The sequence below is a fragment of the Notamacropus eugenii genome, chromosome 1 (assembly GCF_028372415.1).
Source record: "Notamacropus eugenii isolate mMacEug1 chromosome 1, mMacEug1.pri_v2, whole genome shotgun sequence".
NCBI classification, from domain to species: domain Eukaryota; kingdom Metazoa; phylum Chordata; class Mammalia; order Diprotodontia; family Macropodidae; genus Notamacropus; species Notamacropus eugenii.
In genome coordinates this window covers 725,830,491-725,847,028 of record NC_092872.1, presented here as the reverse complement: position 1 = coordinate 725,847,028, position 16,538 = coordinate 725,830,491, and the positions used below count along the sequence as shown (strand labels likewise).

General features: G+C 44.4%; 1 protein-coding gene across 2 annotated transcripts in view; it reads right to left on the bottom strand.

Annotated features, from left to right (window-relative positions):
- The window catches only part of REEP1 (receptor accessory protein 1), a 139,589-nt gene that overhangs the window by 6,818 nt on the left and 116,233 nt on the right, over nt 1-16,538 (bottom strand). Inside the window, exon 7 of one of the 2 annotated variants that reach the window (XM_072636946.1) lies at nt 971-1,128. The exons of the other annotated variant lie outside the window; for it this stretch is intronic. Within the exon in view, the coding sequence (XP_072493047.1) occupies nt 971-1,128 (158 nt within the window). The remainder of the gene's footprint in view (nt 1-970; nt 1,129-16,538) is intronic. 2 annotated transcript variants of the gene reach the window in all.

Sequence of the window (16,538 nt, the reverse complement as noted above, 5' to 3'; positions counted from 1 at the left end):
TTTGTAATACAGTAGTAGTAGCTATATCCCACACAGACAAAAACTTTTTGGGGTCCTCAATAGTGTAAGAGAACAAAGCATAAAGTGTGTATAAGTATATATACATATATACTTCATATAAGTATAAAGTAAAAAGAGTATTAAGCATTTTTGAGGGGACCAAATCCAAAGAGTTTGAGAACTGCTGGTCTATATGATATCTAAGGTCTCTTGGAGCTCTAAATTGACAGTCCTACTCATATACGGAAGGAAAGTCCCTTATTAACAGTAAAGTACTAATATCAATTATTATGCTGACTAGACTGTACACTCTGTGAGGCTTGGGAGTGGGTATTATCTAAAACAAGGTCACCTCTCAGCTAGAGTACTTAATCAGTGTTTGTTGGGTTGGGTTGTATGAGTGATGGGGGACTCAAGAGCTATGAATTTTTCCTCTATTGATCTCTCTTCAGTTTCTTACTTCATAGGGAAACTCTGAAAGTCAGAGAGCTGGCCTAGGAGCCAGGAAGACACATCTCGTACACCTCCTGGCTGGGTGACCCTGGGCAAGTCACTCTTCATTCTCTAGGTAACCAAACAAGACTCTGAGTTAGAGAGAAAGGGTTGCCCTGCCCTTTATAGTTTCCTCCAATGGACAAACCCAGTCTCTTTCCCTATCCGTATCCCTCCCTTTAATAGGACCCTGGAAGAAAGCATGCATTTTCTGCCCTCCACCCTGGGGCTGTTTCTTAGCTGAATCCACCCATACAAGTCACTCTGACACTAGTAACTAACCAGTCACTAACCTCTCTGTGCAGAAATCTCTTGCAGAACCAGTGTTCATCTGGAAATCACTGGTCTAGTCCAAAATAAAAAAAAGGCCCTAGTGAACCCATCAGGATCTCAGGCAAAGCATATTCTACAACCTTGACCTTGAGACTCATTTGAGATACTTATGGTCTCTCCCACTGAGACACTGGACACCAGGTACCTCCAGAGGTCTCTCCGTCTTCCGGGGAGCTTTAAACTTGTACATATAATCCAACAGGTCCTCCTCCTCCTCGTCGGAGAATATTGATAGGTCCTTGTCCTGGTGTGGGTGTAGCTTCCATAACTTCACACCCCCCTCATTCACCTCTCCCTCAACCACTTAGAGTCCATTTAAAATCTACGCAGAGGAAGACAGAGCATAGTGAGGACAGGAAAGTCAGTAGTGTCTTCATGCACAGAAGGAGTGAGACCACACAGTGTTAGACCACACATTCCACACAATACTCCAGGCATGTTAGAAGCTCAACGTGATCCTCAGAGAGCCAGAGGTCATCAGAGCAGGGGACCTGGAAAATCTCTGAGCTTTACAGACACGGAAACTGAGTCCCTCAGTGTCCTCCTCTGTAAATAAGTTTGATAAGACAATAAAGTGCCAACTCCTCAGTTTGGCATTTAGCCTTCATAGATGGGCTCCAGTTAAACAAAAAGTGGCCCGCTTATTTTGTTACCTGACCTGGACATTCCATCTACCACCTCCCAGCTTATGTACAGGGGGTCCTGGAATGTACTCCCTCAGCTTCCTCCAATGTTCATCTCCTACCTCCCATAGGAAGAATTTCCTGATCTCCCAAGTTGTTAGTGGTTCATCCGCTTCAAATGATCATGTATTTAGTTATCATGTACAAGTTTAGTCATTGGTGTACAAGATCCCTCTTTCAATGGAATGGAAGCACCTTGGGGACAGGGACTGTGCTTCAGTACTTTTGTTTTGTTTTGGGGTTTTTTGTATCCCCAGTGCCTGTCCTACCGTTGTTGAGTCGTTTCAGTCATGTCGGACTCTTTGGGATCCCATTTGTGGTTTTCCTTGGCAAAGATACTGGAGTACTTTGCTATTCCCTTCTCTAGCTCATTTTCCATTTGAGGAAACTGAGGCAAAAAGGCTAAGTGATTTGCCCAGGGTCACACAGCTACTAAGTATCTGAGGCTGGATTTGAACTCAGGTCCTCCTCATTCCAGGGCTAACACTCTATCCACTTAGCCACCTAGCTATCCACCTGGCCCATAGTAGACTCTTAACAAATGCTTGTCAAATTGAATTGAATTAAGTGACTTGTCCAGAAGTGATATGGGTTGGTGCTGGGCCATTCAATAATCACTTCATCCTTTTTCTGTGACCAAGATCTCCTCATGATGTGAGTGACCTTGTATTTTTTTTAAATTTCTGTTGCTCCTCCTTTTCAGTTATAATTGATATTCTCTGCAACAAAATTTGAAGTTTTCACCAAGTGATGGTGTTCAATGAACAAATTACCTGCTGAATCTAGAGTTCAGGGAGATTAACCCAATAAATGTTTATTAAGTGGGAAAAAGCTCCAATGGTGAAATGGGAAAGGCATTGACTTCCTAAGTTAAAGCTTGTGGGTTCAAGTTCCCTCGAGGGTGATTAATTTGGAGAGACAACATGGCCTACTGCCCAGGGACTTAAGAGTAAGGAATATCTGGATTTAAAACCTGTCCTAGCTCATGTGACTTATTTCTCCAGCCTCAGTTCTTATTTGAAGGTCCCATCTGGCTCTAAAATCAATGATCGTATGATCTAATAATCAGTGGTCTTAATATGTCTCAGCAACTGTGCGAAACACCAAATAGCTTCTGCCCTTCACAAGCTCACATTCTATCGATCAGTTTGCTGGGAAAGACATTCTTTATAAGAAGAGTCAAAGATCCAGTGATCCCATGATGCCTATTTGGATGTGACTCATATGTTTAATGGTTGACAGCCTTGATGCTTGACCAGCTGATTTTAAGGAGCCCATTTCTCAGCTCCTGTTGAGTTCCGTATGACATAAGGAGTTCTATGAAAACTATTTTTTTTTTGTTAACACTCGTTTGAGCATCAAAAATCACGGACCAGGGAAGGAAAGGGAAGGTCTGTTTGGGGCCTCCAAATTTATAGTCATATATGGGCAAATATGGACAGCTACGTGGTGTGAAGTGGATAGAACATCAGGCCTGGGGTCAGGATGATTCCTCTTCTTGAGTTCAAATCCAGCCTCAGACACTTACTATCTGCATGACCCTGGGCAAGTCACTTTACCCTGTTTGTCCCAGCTTCCTCATCTGCAAAATGAGCTGGAGAAGGAGATGGCAAACCACTCCCATATCTTCGTTGAGAAAACCCCAAATGGGGCAGGAAAAGCCAGACACAACTGAATGATAACAATTTATAAGTCATATGAGCTACCACTGTGCGCATTCGGCTCCTCAGAGGTAGAGGGGCACTGAGATAATGTTTTATCTTAATGGTGTTATTTTAATGAAATGTTCAGGATACTATTGAAATATACATTGTGCTTTCTGCCATAATGGACATTATTTAGTTAGTTTGTTTGTACTGTTTGCTACGTTTGTAAGCAGAAGACCCAAGTTCAAGTTCTTTCTACCAATTATACTCTGTGTGACCTCTGGCTCATCACTTAACCTCTGTTTACCTCAGTTTCCTCATCTGTAAAATAAGGAGGTTATATTGGACCGCCTCTAAGGTCCTTTCCCACTGTAAATCCATGATGCCGTGAAGGATATTTTTGTAGTGACCCTTATTTTTCTGACAACCAGCAATGTGTAATAAATTCCTATACATCCTATATATTATTTCTACCTCTTGTGTAGCCAAGTCTCTACCACTGGAGTGTGGCATGGTGTTAAGACTTACACTCTCTTTATCAAGAGAGATGTTGCTACATTGTAATAACACTAGCGATGGGGAAATAACTGAATGTATTGAAAAAGCATTAAGGAAAGATAACTGTAACAACATAGACAATTCTCACTGGCCGTTTGCAGCTTTCTGTTGCTCTTCCAAGATGAAGCCAACAGGTGGCAGCATGAGAACACAATAGTTTTGACCAAGCCTCAAGCTCTCCAGGGATGGGGCAAAGGAACATGGAAGCTGGGGAGCTACCAAGAGAATCTAGAAGCATGGGTGTCGCCCAATGGCTCGTCCTGACCACTTTGGACTGACCTTTGGCTCCTTGCTTTCCCTCCTCCTCCAAGTCAGAGAATTTAGATAATTTTCCCCTGTCCTGGATGATTTGGGTGGAGAAACATTGATTTACACACAGTCAACTTATTAGAGATGTGACTTTATCAAGTCACTTTACTATGGAGGGAGGGGGAAGATGGAAAGAGGGAAGGAAGGAGAGAGAGACAGAGAGAGAAAGAGAGAGGGAGAGGCGAGGAGAGGGAGAGGTGGGGAGAGAGAGACAGAGAAGGAGAAAGAGAGAGAGATGAGAGGGAGACAGAGAGAGGGAGAAAGGGAGGAAGAGAGAGGGAGAAAGAGAGAGAAGAAAAGAGAGAAGAAGAAAAGGAAGAGGAGGAGGAAGACAGGGGAGAAGATGAAATGATAGAGAGAGAGAAGAAAAGGAGGAGAGAGAAAAGAGGGAGTGAGGGAGAGAAAGAGGGAGAAGATGGAAAGATGGAGAGAGATAGAAAGATGGAGAGAGAAAGGGGGACAGAGAAGGAGGGAAAGAGGGAGGAAGGAGGAGAGGTGAGAGATGAAGGATGGAGAAGAGAGACAGAGACAGGCAGAGAGGAGGAGGAAGAGGAGAGAGGGAGGGGGGAAGATGGAAAGACAAAGAGGAGGAGAAAGTAATAAAGGAGAGGAGAGAGAAAGAGGAAAGGAGAGAAGAAAGATGGAGGGAGGGACAAAGAGGAGAGAGGGACAGAGAGAGAGAGAAAGAGAGAGAGAGAGAGAGAGAGAGAGAGAGAAGCCGGGGGAGATCACTTGGTTCAACCATTTCCTTTTACAGATGAGGAAACTGAGACCTAAAGAGGGGATATGACTTGCCCAAAGTCACACAGTTAGTAAGTGGCCAAGGCAGGATTTGAACTCGGTCCTCTGCCTACAAATCAAGTGTGCACATGATACTATTATGAGATATAATCTAGAGACTCAAGCCCTAGGTTAATGACAGTGACAGAGTTCAGAGGAACTGCACACACCCTCTCATCCCCCCTCCCCAATCAAGTTAAAATTTTGCTGTTTATACCTAAGATTCTCCGTTTTGTACCTTCTATTAATGTGGGCTCAGGAAAATTTTACCCTTGTTAGCAAACGTCAACCAGACAAGTAACAGGCCCTAAAATCGTCTTCCCTTTTCAGACCCATTAGCTCCTAGGGAAGCAGCATGCTCTTTTTAGCCTCCCCTGTCCCCGCCCCCTACACACACACACAATGTCCCCAAGTCAGCAAACACAAATCCATCCAAGACTAGTTAGTGAAAAACCAGCTCACACACATGGTACTGAGTCAAAAGAACCTCGTGCAAATCCAGAGCACTTACATCAAAGTCCCGTAATATTTACAGAGAGAAAAGAAAAGAATATACAGTTAGAAGAAATCACACACACAAACACACACTTTACCATCAGGGAGTGTCTCCCTTTCTTTCTATTGTGGGGCTGTGACTCAAGGGGAAAAAATCATCCAAGTAAAATCCATATAAATAAAAAGACCCCCCCCCCCTTTGAGGGGGTCGATTAATCTATTTTTAGATGCAGAAATGTGTTCCAAGCACTTGCTTTTTAAACTGATGAGAAGGAAAATGAAGTTATATTTAACAAACACTTCTATTTCAGTTCTAAATTGTGTATGGGGCGAGTAGAGAACTTGTTAGGAGAAAAAGGAAAATGAAAGGAAGATACAGAGTCATATACATAGTGAGATGCTGAGGCAGACAGGTAAATCAAGGCAGAAAGAGAATTGAAAGGCATAAGTAGGGGATACATCAAGGGAGGCAGGATAAAGGAGAGGCTGGTATGTATTACTGAATAGTAAATTATTCTATTAATCCCCTATTGCTCCTCAAACACTATGCCTCATGTCCCACCTCTGAGCCTTTGCATATGGCTGTGCCCTATGCCTAGAATACTTTGTCCCCTCACTTCTGTCTCTTGGTTTCCCTTGCATTCTCCAAGATTCAGTTCAAGTCCTATGTACTTCAAGAGGTCTTTGCTAGTTCCCTCCACCCCAAGTTATTAGTGCCTTCCCTCTGAGGTTACCTTTCACCTACTCTGTTTAGATTAGAATGTATACTTCTTGAGGGTAGGGATCATGTTTCTGCCTTCTTTGTATCCCCAGTGTGCAGAGAGAGAGAAAGAGGGGAAGAAAATAATAAAGGGAGAGGAGAGAGAAAGAGGAAAGGAGAAAAAAAAGATGGAGAGAGAGAGAGAGAGAAAACATAGTAAGTGCTTAAGTGTGTTGGTCCTCAGCCTGTTGACTCTGTAACTCATCTGGGAAATGGACAACTGAGTTAGTTATTACTCATTACAATCTATTGCTTATTACCAACAGGGCAAACTTTAGGGTTTCCCTAGAGTTAGCGTACCCAGGATGTCTGCATCATTAAAAGAGGTCATTTCTTTAAGAGACAATTTTTTTGTAGCTCTCTAAGACATGGTGGCAAGGCCACCACTGGCTATGCCAGGTTCTCAAGCTGGTCCTGTTACCATGACCTTTTGAAATAAGAGAATCAGAATCACCAAATGTTAGAATCAGAAGGGACCTCAGAGCTCACAGCGCATCACAGCATTTAGAGTTAAGAGGTATTATGCATCATTACCATCATCAACAAGCATTTATTAAGTACTTACTGTATACCAGGCACTGTGCTAACACTAGGGAGACAAAGAAAGGGCAAAAACAATCCCTGACCTCCAGGAGTTTACAATCTCATGGAGGAGACAAGAAACAAAGAACTATACCAAACAAGATGCATACAGGGTGAATGCAAGGTCTTCTCAGAGGGAAGGCACTAGCAGTGAGGGGGATCAAGAAAGGTCTCATGAATAAAGGAGGTTTGGGCTAAGTGTTGGAGGAAGCCAAGAAAGCCAGGAAGCAGAAGTAAGGAGAGAGCTTTTCTGATGTGGGGATGGCCAGGAGAAATGTCCAGTCAGGAGTGTTGTGTTTGAAGGACAGCAAGGAGGTCATTGGATCCTAGAGTCCCTGGGGGAAAGTAAGGTGTAAGAAGACTGGAAGGATGAGGAAGAGCCAGGTTGTGGAGGGCTTTTTTTTTTAAGCCCTTCAAATAGATCTCAGAGGTCATTCAAATTTAATTCAGCCTTTTATTAGGTGCCAACTATGTGTAAGACATTCATTGTGCTAGCCACCAGGGATTCAGTGTCAAAAAACTAGAAATCATTCCCTGTCCTCAAGAGGCTTACAGTGAATATAACGTCTACAAAGAAAAGTAAATGCAAGATAGTCTGAGGAGGGAGAGAGCACCAGCAAACAGGGAGACCAGGAAAGGCTTACCATGGGAAAGGGGACTTGAGCTGAGCCTTGAAGGAAGCTGAGTATCCAAATAGGCAAAAGTGGGGAAACTGAGGCCCAAGAGGGGAACCCAAAAGTCATCTCATCAAACCCCCTTATTTTAAAGATGGGAAAACTGAGGCCAAGAGAGGCTGAACAACTTGTCCAAGATTAAAAAAAGGGTGTAAAAAGCAGAGATTTGAACATGTCTTCAGACTTCAAACACATTGTTCTTTCCACTGTCCCCTGGTGGTTCATGTGCATATGTTGCCTATCAATACAAGAGCCCCATTGTCTCTCTAGCAGGAAGTCGACTAACCGTTTAGAAGGCTGATGTGGATAGAGTGCTGGAGAGATCCAAGTTCCAATCCTGCCCAAGACACTTATTAATTGTATAACTCTGGGCAAGTCACTCAACTCTGATAGCTTTGGCTTTCTCATCAGTAAAAGGGGCTTAGTAATAGCATCTACTTCACAGGCTCGAATGGGATACTCCGTGTGATGTAAAGTGCTTTGTAAAATTTAAAGTACTACATGGAATCCAGTCCTTATTATTCTTATAGGGCCCCCCAAAACTTGACCTAGGCTCAGTACTCAATCACAAAATGTGACCTGATTTTACTCCATCCTGTATTGGCCAGGACAGCCTCTGATGCCACCAACTCATGAACACATATGTGGAGTTACTCTCTGGCCCAAAGCTCTTCCTTATCACCCACCTATTCCCATGTCCATCACCATATTGGTCCTCAAGCCTTTACACAGATTTGTCCAACATGCAGCCTTTGAGCAGACCCAAACAATGGTCCTCAATGTGGCCAGAACCAAATGAAAATGTAGAAAGAACTGATGGCATCTGGAGACAGACTGAATCATACTATTTTCACTTCTTTCTTTCTTTCCTTCCTTCCTTCCTTCCATCCTTTCTCCCTCCCTTTCTTCCTTCTTTCTTTCCATTCTTCTTTCCTTCCTGCTTTCTTTGTCTTCTCTCTCACTTTCCTTCTTCCTTTTTTTCTTTCACAAAATGACCAATATGGAAATGTTTTACATGATTGTACATGTATGACATATCAGATTGCTTACTGTCTTAGGGAGGAGAGAAGGGAGGGAGAGAGGGATAGAACTGGGAACTCAAAACTTAAAAACAATCAATGAGTGTTAAAAATTGTTTTTACATGTAACTGGAGGGAAATAAAATGGTATTTTAAAAATGTAACTGGGAAATATTTAGCAGAAGAAATAAAAATACAATAAAATGTAGATAATGTTAATTTGTATTTTTCTAAGTTGATTTGCATCCAGTAGGAATTCTTAAAGTACAACTTAGTGGCTGAGGTTTCTATCAGTCTGACACCATTGCTCTAAACAAACATACTTCCCCCAAGCATCTCACCACTCACCTCTCCACCTCTCTAACTCCCTCCCACCTTCTCCCCACTTTCATTCATCAGTTCTAGCCATCCTGTATCCTCTTACCCTCCTAGAGCTTAGGAATTTCTATATGCATCTCCGACAAATAAAGACCTTATCTCCAAACCAAGAGAACACCAAAGCTTCATTTGGTCCAGGTGAATGAGAGAAGAGGAAAAAGTCAAGAAAGAGGAGGAAAGGAGAAGGGTCAGGGGAAAGGAAGGAGGAAAGAAAGTGAATCAGCTAAGATGGGAAGCCAAGGTTCACCCCAGGAGTCTAGGTTCCAAACCCTATTGAGAGAGATAGTCCCCTTCAGTGGGGGCAGGAGGAGACTGGGATGATGATGCACTCTTGATCCCCTTCCTCTTTGGCTCAGGCCAGCGCTGCCTGTGGCAAACAGCTGCTAATTCTGCTGACTGCCAGCTCTCCTGGCATACCCACCTCTCTAAGACCTGGGCTGTCACTTGTACTAGACATGCAGGGTAGGGACCACAAAAACTTAAAGTCGGAGCAGGAAGGCAGAAATGACATAAAAAGGAAGAGAAAAGACTGTCAGGTCTCTTTGGGGGGAAGACAGAGGGAACTTTGTAAAAAATGACTGGCCATCTGTGGCAAATGCTTTAATTTCTGCCCTGCCTGGAGGCAAAAAAGCCAGACCAGTGGACATCTGAGGATCCTCCCCACCCCTCTCTGCTACCATCTCTAGGATCCTAAGGTTTTGACAGATTGAAGAAAGTCACAAACAAAGTTTGAGCCTTGGAAGTGACCTCAGTAGCCAACTAGACCAGATATTAAACAAGTGGTTTTTGAGTCTCTCTCTTTCTGAAGATCTTCAAGGAGGGGGAACTCACCACCTCCTGGGACAAGTCATTATATCCTGGTGTAGTGAGCTGGTGCAGTGGATTGAGCACCAGCCTGGAGTCAGGAAGAACTGAGTTCAAATCTGGCCTCAGATATTTACTGTGTGACCCTGGGCAAGTCACTTAACCCTGGTTGCCTCAGTTTCCTCATCTGTCAAATGAGCTGGAGAAGGAAATGGCAACTACTCCAGCATCTTTTTTAAAAAAAAAAAAACTCCAAAAGGGGTCACAAAGAGTAGGACAGGACTGAAAAAACAGCTGAAGAATAAATGCTTGTTGAACCAAAATAGTCATAGAAGCACTTTTTGTGGTGGCAAATGGAAAAATAGCCTACTGGAGTAAGCCTATAAACAAATTTCAGTAGGATATAATGGAATATTACTGTACCATAAAAGAAATGATGAACATGAAGAATTCAGAAAAGCATGGGAAGGCATATAAACTGAGGAAGAGGGAAGAAACCGGAGAAACAAGATACACGAAAGCTGCAACATTGTAAATGGAAAGAACAAAGAAAAGATGACTGAATGCTGTGTGATTATAATCACCGAGCTTGATGATGATAATGGTGACAGTGGCCAGCATTTCCATAGTGCTTTTACATTTGCAAAGCACTTTACAAATACCTCATTTGATTCTCACAACCCTCAGGGACAGGTGTTCTAATTATCTCCACTTCATAGTAGAGGAAACTGAGGCAGACAAAGGTTCACTGACTTGCCCAGGGTCCCACAGCTAATAAGTATCTGGAGCTGGATTTGAACTCAGGTCTTCCTGACTCCGAGTGCCACCACCTAGCTGTCTAGGCAAAGAGATAAAAATGCAATCCTTTCCCTTTGTAGAGGTGGGGGACCATAGATGTAGAACACTGCTTCTACTGTCAGACTTAGTTATTGTGCTGGTTAATTTCGATGAACTGTTTTCCCCCCTTCCACTTTCTTTTTTATTCTTTGTTACAAGGGATAATTCTCTGGGTAGGAAAAAGACATATGTTTAGAAATGAGATGCAAAATATGTGTGTGTGTATGTGTATATATATATATGTTTTGAATGCTTCTTAAATGAAAGTCACATCCTCTCATTGGTCCCAAGAAATTCTCTAAGGCTGTATAAATCGCTGATGAGGTACAGATCTGCATTGTGGAGGGAGTTTCCAAGGGAAGTTCCTTGCTTAGGTCTGTCTAGACTCTCCTGAAATGCGAACTTACTACACACCCCTTAAACGTAGCCACAGACTGCTTTTGTTCATTGTTCATTCTTTTTTAAGGAGAAAGAATTTTAATGAGGATCAGAAAGCATGAGAATTTTCCTGAGAATGTATAGCTTGGTACACTCGTACAAATCCATCAAAAAGTCAATTGAGAAATCAATTGAAAAAATCAGTTGAGAAAGCCATTATTCACAGTAATGGCAAGATCCAGGCCACCCAGTTTCTTGTTCACAGGTGGAATGCCACACAAAGGAGAGGAGTGGGGTAGGGGTAGGTGGGAAAGGAAAGAGAGGAAGGCAGGGGACAAGGGGGAGGGTATGGAAAAGGAGCAGCCCCCTTGGAAAGCTCACGCCGCCAGGATTATTCGTCGGCAGTCTTCACTGCTCAGGCTGGCAACGTCACCAGCCCCACCCTTTCCTCCATCTGTTCTCATTCGGTCAAAGCCATCTCAAGCAGCTAGAGGATGCCAATGGGTCCAGCTGTGATACACGGCTGGTGGAGGGAAGGAAAAGGTGTGGGGGAGGGGAGAGGAGAGGGAACCAGGCTGCTGATCATTAGTTTAGCAAACTCACTGAGTTAGGGTTGAGTGGTGAGCATCTGGAGCACGGCAGGAGGGCAGCATGGAGAGGAGAACCCTGGGATCTGGGCTGCATCTGCTGGGATGCTGCCCTGATAAGGGCCACCACTTACACTGGCCCTCCCAGAAGCAGAAGGAGACTTCTTCTTGGGGGTTCTTCAACCCTATTCAAAATGAGGTTTTGAGAAATTCTGGGCTTGCTTGGAAATTGGGGCTCTAGCCCACCGATACCCGATGCCTATGGGGCTCTGGTGGACATTCTCTATGGCATCAGTATGGTCCCCTGGTTCCTCCAGTCTCAACCCCACATGACTAACCAGAGTGACCATACTCTCACCTCAGGGCATCTGAGACCCGCCAGGCGGCTCCCTCACTGTAAGACTACCTCTGCCCCCTTCTCCGACACAAAGGGATAGATATGGGGAGCTATGGAAAAGCCAGGATTCTTTTCCCTCCCCCAAAGCACAACACAAGAACCACACAGCTGAAAGCCAACCCCAGTTATCTGGGTCCAAAGTTCAGAGTTAGAACCATCACAGCTGTCAGGCCAGCACACAGCAGAGAGGATGGGACCCTGGGTCCCTCCCACTCACCTTTCCGGGTCCTGCATGAGGAGCAGCAGGTACACACTGCCAAGAAGACAGAACAAGTTGTCCATCAGTGATGCTCTGGGGGCAGAAGAGGGAGCAAGACCCAGACAGAGTGGCAAAAGGGACCGTTTAGGGACCAAATGACCTGGGTTCAAATCCTCCTTTTACCCCTCATGAGGGATCTGGTGAGTCATCTGACCTTTCTGGGGGGGCCCAAAGTTTCCTGAGTAGAATGGGGGTATGGGAGAGAGACACAGGGGCATGGTGGCTGAATGTCATATCCTCCTTCAAATTCCTACGAAGTGATGCAGAAATGTGAGTTCTAGAAACACTACCATCCAACACTGCCCAAAACAGGCTCTGGGAACCCTATCCTCCTCCTTAGGAAAGGAGAGGGTCAGCCTCAGTGACTGAGAAGGTCCCTCCTGGCTTGAGATCTATGAGCCTATAAATCTCTGAAGTCACACTGCCCAAAGGTGAGCCACAGAAGGTCCTGAGGAGGACAGCCAGGACACAGACAGGCCTGGCCTTCAAGCGATAGAAGAAGCAGATGAAAGAACTGAGGCAGAGGTGGCAATAGTGCTGAGGAGAGAAGGTTCAGGGTGGATGGATGGGAGGGAGGAGCAACCATGATTTCTGTCTTCATGCATTTGAAGGGCTTCACATAAGATTCTGCAGGTGGGGGTGGGAATAGCTGAGATTAAAAACCAAAACCCTTTGGGACCCCAGGCCCTCCAGTGCCCCCTCACCTTTCTTTGTAGGCAGCTAGGTCACACATAGGATAGAGTGCTGGGCCTATAATCAGAAAGGCCTGAGTTCAAATCCAGCTGTAAACATTTCCTAGCTATATGACCCTGGGCAAGTCACAAAACCTCTGACTACCTCAGTTTCTTCAACTGAAAAATGGAGATAATAGTACCTACCTCCCAGGGTCGTTGGGAGGAGAAAATGCCATTTGTAAAGTGCTTTGCAAACCTTAAACCTTTATCAATGCTAGCTATTATTATCGTTCTTTAGTTCAACCTCCAATGGGCTCCCCCTTTTTGACTGATGAAATAAGGCCCAGAGAACTGAGTTGGCTTGATTCGAACCTTGAGCCTCTGTCTCTTCATTCTAGGGCTTTTTCTGCTACACAATGTGCCCCCTCACTCTCCTTAAATTTGTACCTGTGGGAATCACCAGAGATGGGTAAAGGACATCCCATTGGTTCTCCAAGACCCAGCCCACATTCCACCTCTCCCATGGAGCCTTCCAAGCCCATGAGCCTTTGCTGCACTTGATTTCTCAGAATTCCCATAACACTCATCACCACATGCAAACGAACATACAACTAGACGCCATTTTATCTTCCTCTTTGATCCCAATGTGTAAGTCCCACAGTGGCCAGAAGGACTGTAATCATCCAAAAGTCAGAGCCATAATCGTCTTCTGTTATATTTATATTCCTTTTAAGAGACACACATTAAGGTTGCCCCAGAAGATGATCCCACTTCCGGGCCAACATCAACCCCAGCCTTGAAGCCCATGTTCACCTACATGGTTCTGGCCAGAGTTTCTCCTAAAGGGTCCCCAGCCTGGGCCAGCTGGGAGATAGCCTAAGCCCTAGAACCTTTAACTGTGGAAAGACACAGAGGCAGCATAGGTACAGTAGATTCTAAGTCAGAGCACCTGGAAGGAAAAGTTTGCTGATAATAATCACTCCAGCCCAGGGGTTTCTCTGACGGCGCCCTGGGTCATCTACCATAGCTGATGTTTTCCTGGAGGTGGCTTCTATTTAAAGGTGGTATGGCTTCAATCCTGGCCCTTGGGTCAGCCCTTTGCCAGGTCCTGCCCTATCCCATCACACCCCTTAAACCCCTAAGCCACAAGTCAAAGGGAGAAAACAATGAGGAGAAAATAGTCAGGTTTCAGCAGCGCTCACCCTTGGCACAACCCTAGCTCTGCTGAGTTAGGATTCATCCAGGGTCCTCCCAGGGATGAGCCCCAAAGGGGAGACCTCTGCTGTGCAGCTTTGAGAGGCCTCTGGAAAAATGGGGGTGTCCTACAGGAGCCTGCCACTGGTGCTTATGATAATAAACGATAGGAATCGTCCTAGATCACATTTCTACAGAGTGCCCTGAGATGTGCAAAGCGCTTTTCATATGGCATCCCATTTGATCCTCACAACAAGTCTGAAAGGTAGGCATTCTTGTTATTCCCATTCTGTGGAGGAAACTGATGGTCTGAAGCTGGTTTTGAATTCAGGAATTCGTAACTCCAGGTCTGACACTTTATCTATCCAGCTGCTCCCACCATTAATCACTTGTAATGAGCCAACAGCAGAACTTGGCAACAGTTGCCCCAGAATTCCTTTTTTGAACAGACACAGCAGGAGAGACTTGGGAGAGAAAAAGAGAAATTCTGGATCCCAAGAGAGTTTGCAGAAGGCAAAGGTTGCTGAGAGCAGAGGGCAATGGGGCTCTTCAATCTCGGAGCGCTGTTTGCTCTCTTATCTGGAAGGATGAGTCAGGAGCAGGGCCATTGGGTCATTCCATACCATGTATGTCTAAAAATCACTCTGAGTCCTAGCCAGCTCTGGCAGGCTCTCACAGCTCAGGGTTAGTCCCATCCCCACCCTCCTTCCCCTCACTCCAAGACACTGCCTGACAAAGCCAGGCTTCTGGAGCTGACTTAGCTTCCCTTTGCCCAGCTAGTACCATCACCCTGTCTCCTGACATCCCTCTCCCCACACCAATGAGAAAAAGAATCCTTTCCTTCTCCCTATACCACCCTCAGAATAAAGAGGAATCATGGAAAGAGAATTGAATTGGAAATCAAAAGACCTAGTTCAGATTCCAGTGTTAGAATTCATTGTGTGTTGTCCAATCTCTGGGCCTCAGTTTCCTTCTTTGTAAAATGGAGGAATTAGACTAGTCCTTTCTAGGTCTAGATCTATGATCTTTTGACCTGGGACCAGTTGGTCCACCTTTTGGGAGATCAGAGGAGGGAGACATCACTTCCAGTTGTGGGGATCAGGGAAGGTTTCATGGAAAAGACAGGGCTGGCTCTGGACCTTAATGGCAGGAAAAAGAGGCATCTGGAAAACAGACTCCCCATGCTTTCTGCCCCCTTCTAGGATTTTTTTAACTCTTTAATAGCTCTTTTTCTGGGAAGAGAATCCTTGCCTGCCTCTTCCTCTGCTTGCCAATCTCTCCTTTCCCCCAAGTTAATCTTGGACTTCACTTGCAGGTAGAAAAAAGGGGAGGAATTGGGGAGACCAGGGCTCTTGAAATCATTCACAAGCTCTGCTCTTCCAGATACCTTCCCATCCCCTCAGTAAAGAAAAGTTCCCCCAGTCTTCATCTCCAATATCACTAATAGATCTATACCCCCAAGAAATCAAAGAGGAAGAGAACCCATGGGTACAAAGATATTTATAGCAGCTCTTTTGGTAGTGGCAAAGAACTGATGACTATAGGTTGGAGAATGACTGAACAATTTATGGCATATGAATGTGATCAAATGCTATTGTGCCATAAGAAATGATAAAGATTCAGAGAAGCCTGGGAAGACTTGTATGAACCAGTGCAGAGTGAAGGAAGCAGAACCAGGAGAACATACCATAGCAAAATTGGGAAGACAAACAACTTCGAAAGTCTTAACTCTGACCAATACAATGATTAACCATGATTCCAGAGGATGGATGATGAAGACTGTTGCCCAGTTCCAACAGAGAAGTGGTGGACTCAAGGTGCAGGGTGAGATACATATTTTTAGACATGACCAAAGTGGGAAACTGATTTGTTTGACCATGCATATTTGTTACAAGGATTTTTTTGGCTTTATTTCTTTTAAATTGGGCTTGGAGAAGAGACAATTTGTTTGTGGTTGTTTAGTCATTTCAGCAGTGTGTGTCCAACTCTTCATGACCCCATTTGGAGTTTTCCTGACAAAGATACTGGAGTAGTTTGCCATTTCCTTCTTCAGCTCATTTTACAGATGAGGAAACTGAGGCAAATAGCGTTAAGTGACTTGCCCAGGGTCTCACAGCTAGTAATATATACTTGTTAAATTAAAGATAAAATAAAATGTGGAAAAAAAGCAATTTTGCACAGGGCTGACCCAACCTTCCCTAGCTTTCCTGCCAAATAATGTTGCTGCCTGTTTGATATGTATAAGGAATATTGGGGGAAGGGGAACAGGCTTGACATTGATGGCACGGTGAAAAGCCAGGTCTCTTTTATTGAGCTGTTTTTTGGAGGCTCTGGAAGGATGACTTACAATTTAGAAGGAACTAAAGGTCATAGGATTACTACTACTACTACTACTACTACTACTGCTGCTGCTGCTGCTGCTGCTGCTACTATTGCCTCTACCACCATCACCACCACCACTACCACCACCACCACCACCACTACTACTACTACTACTACTACTGCTACTACTACTACCCACTACTACTACTACTACTATCCACTACTACTACAATAATGATAATAAAGGTTTACCAAGTGATTTACAAGTATTATCTGGTTTTATTCTCACAATAACCCTGGGGAGGTAGGTGCTATTATTGTACCCATTTTAGAGATGAAGAAGCTGAGATAGGCAAAGATTTAATGACTTGCCTAGG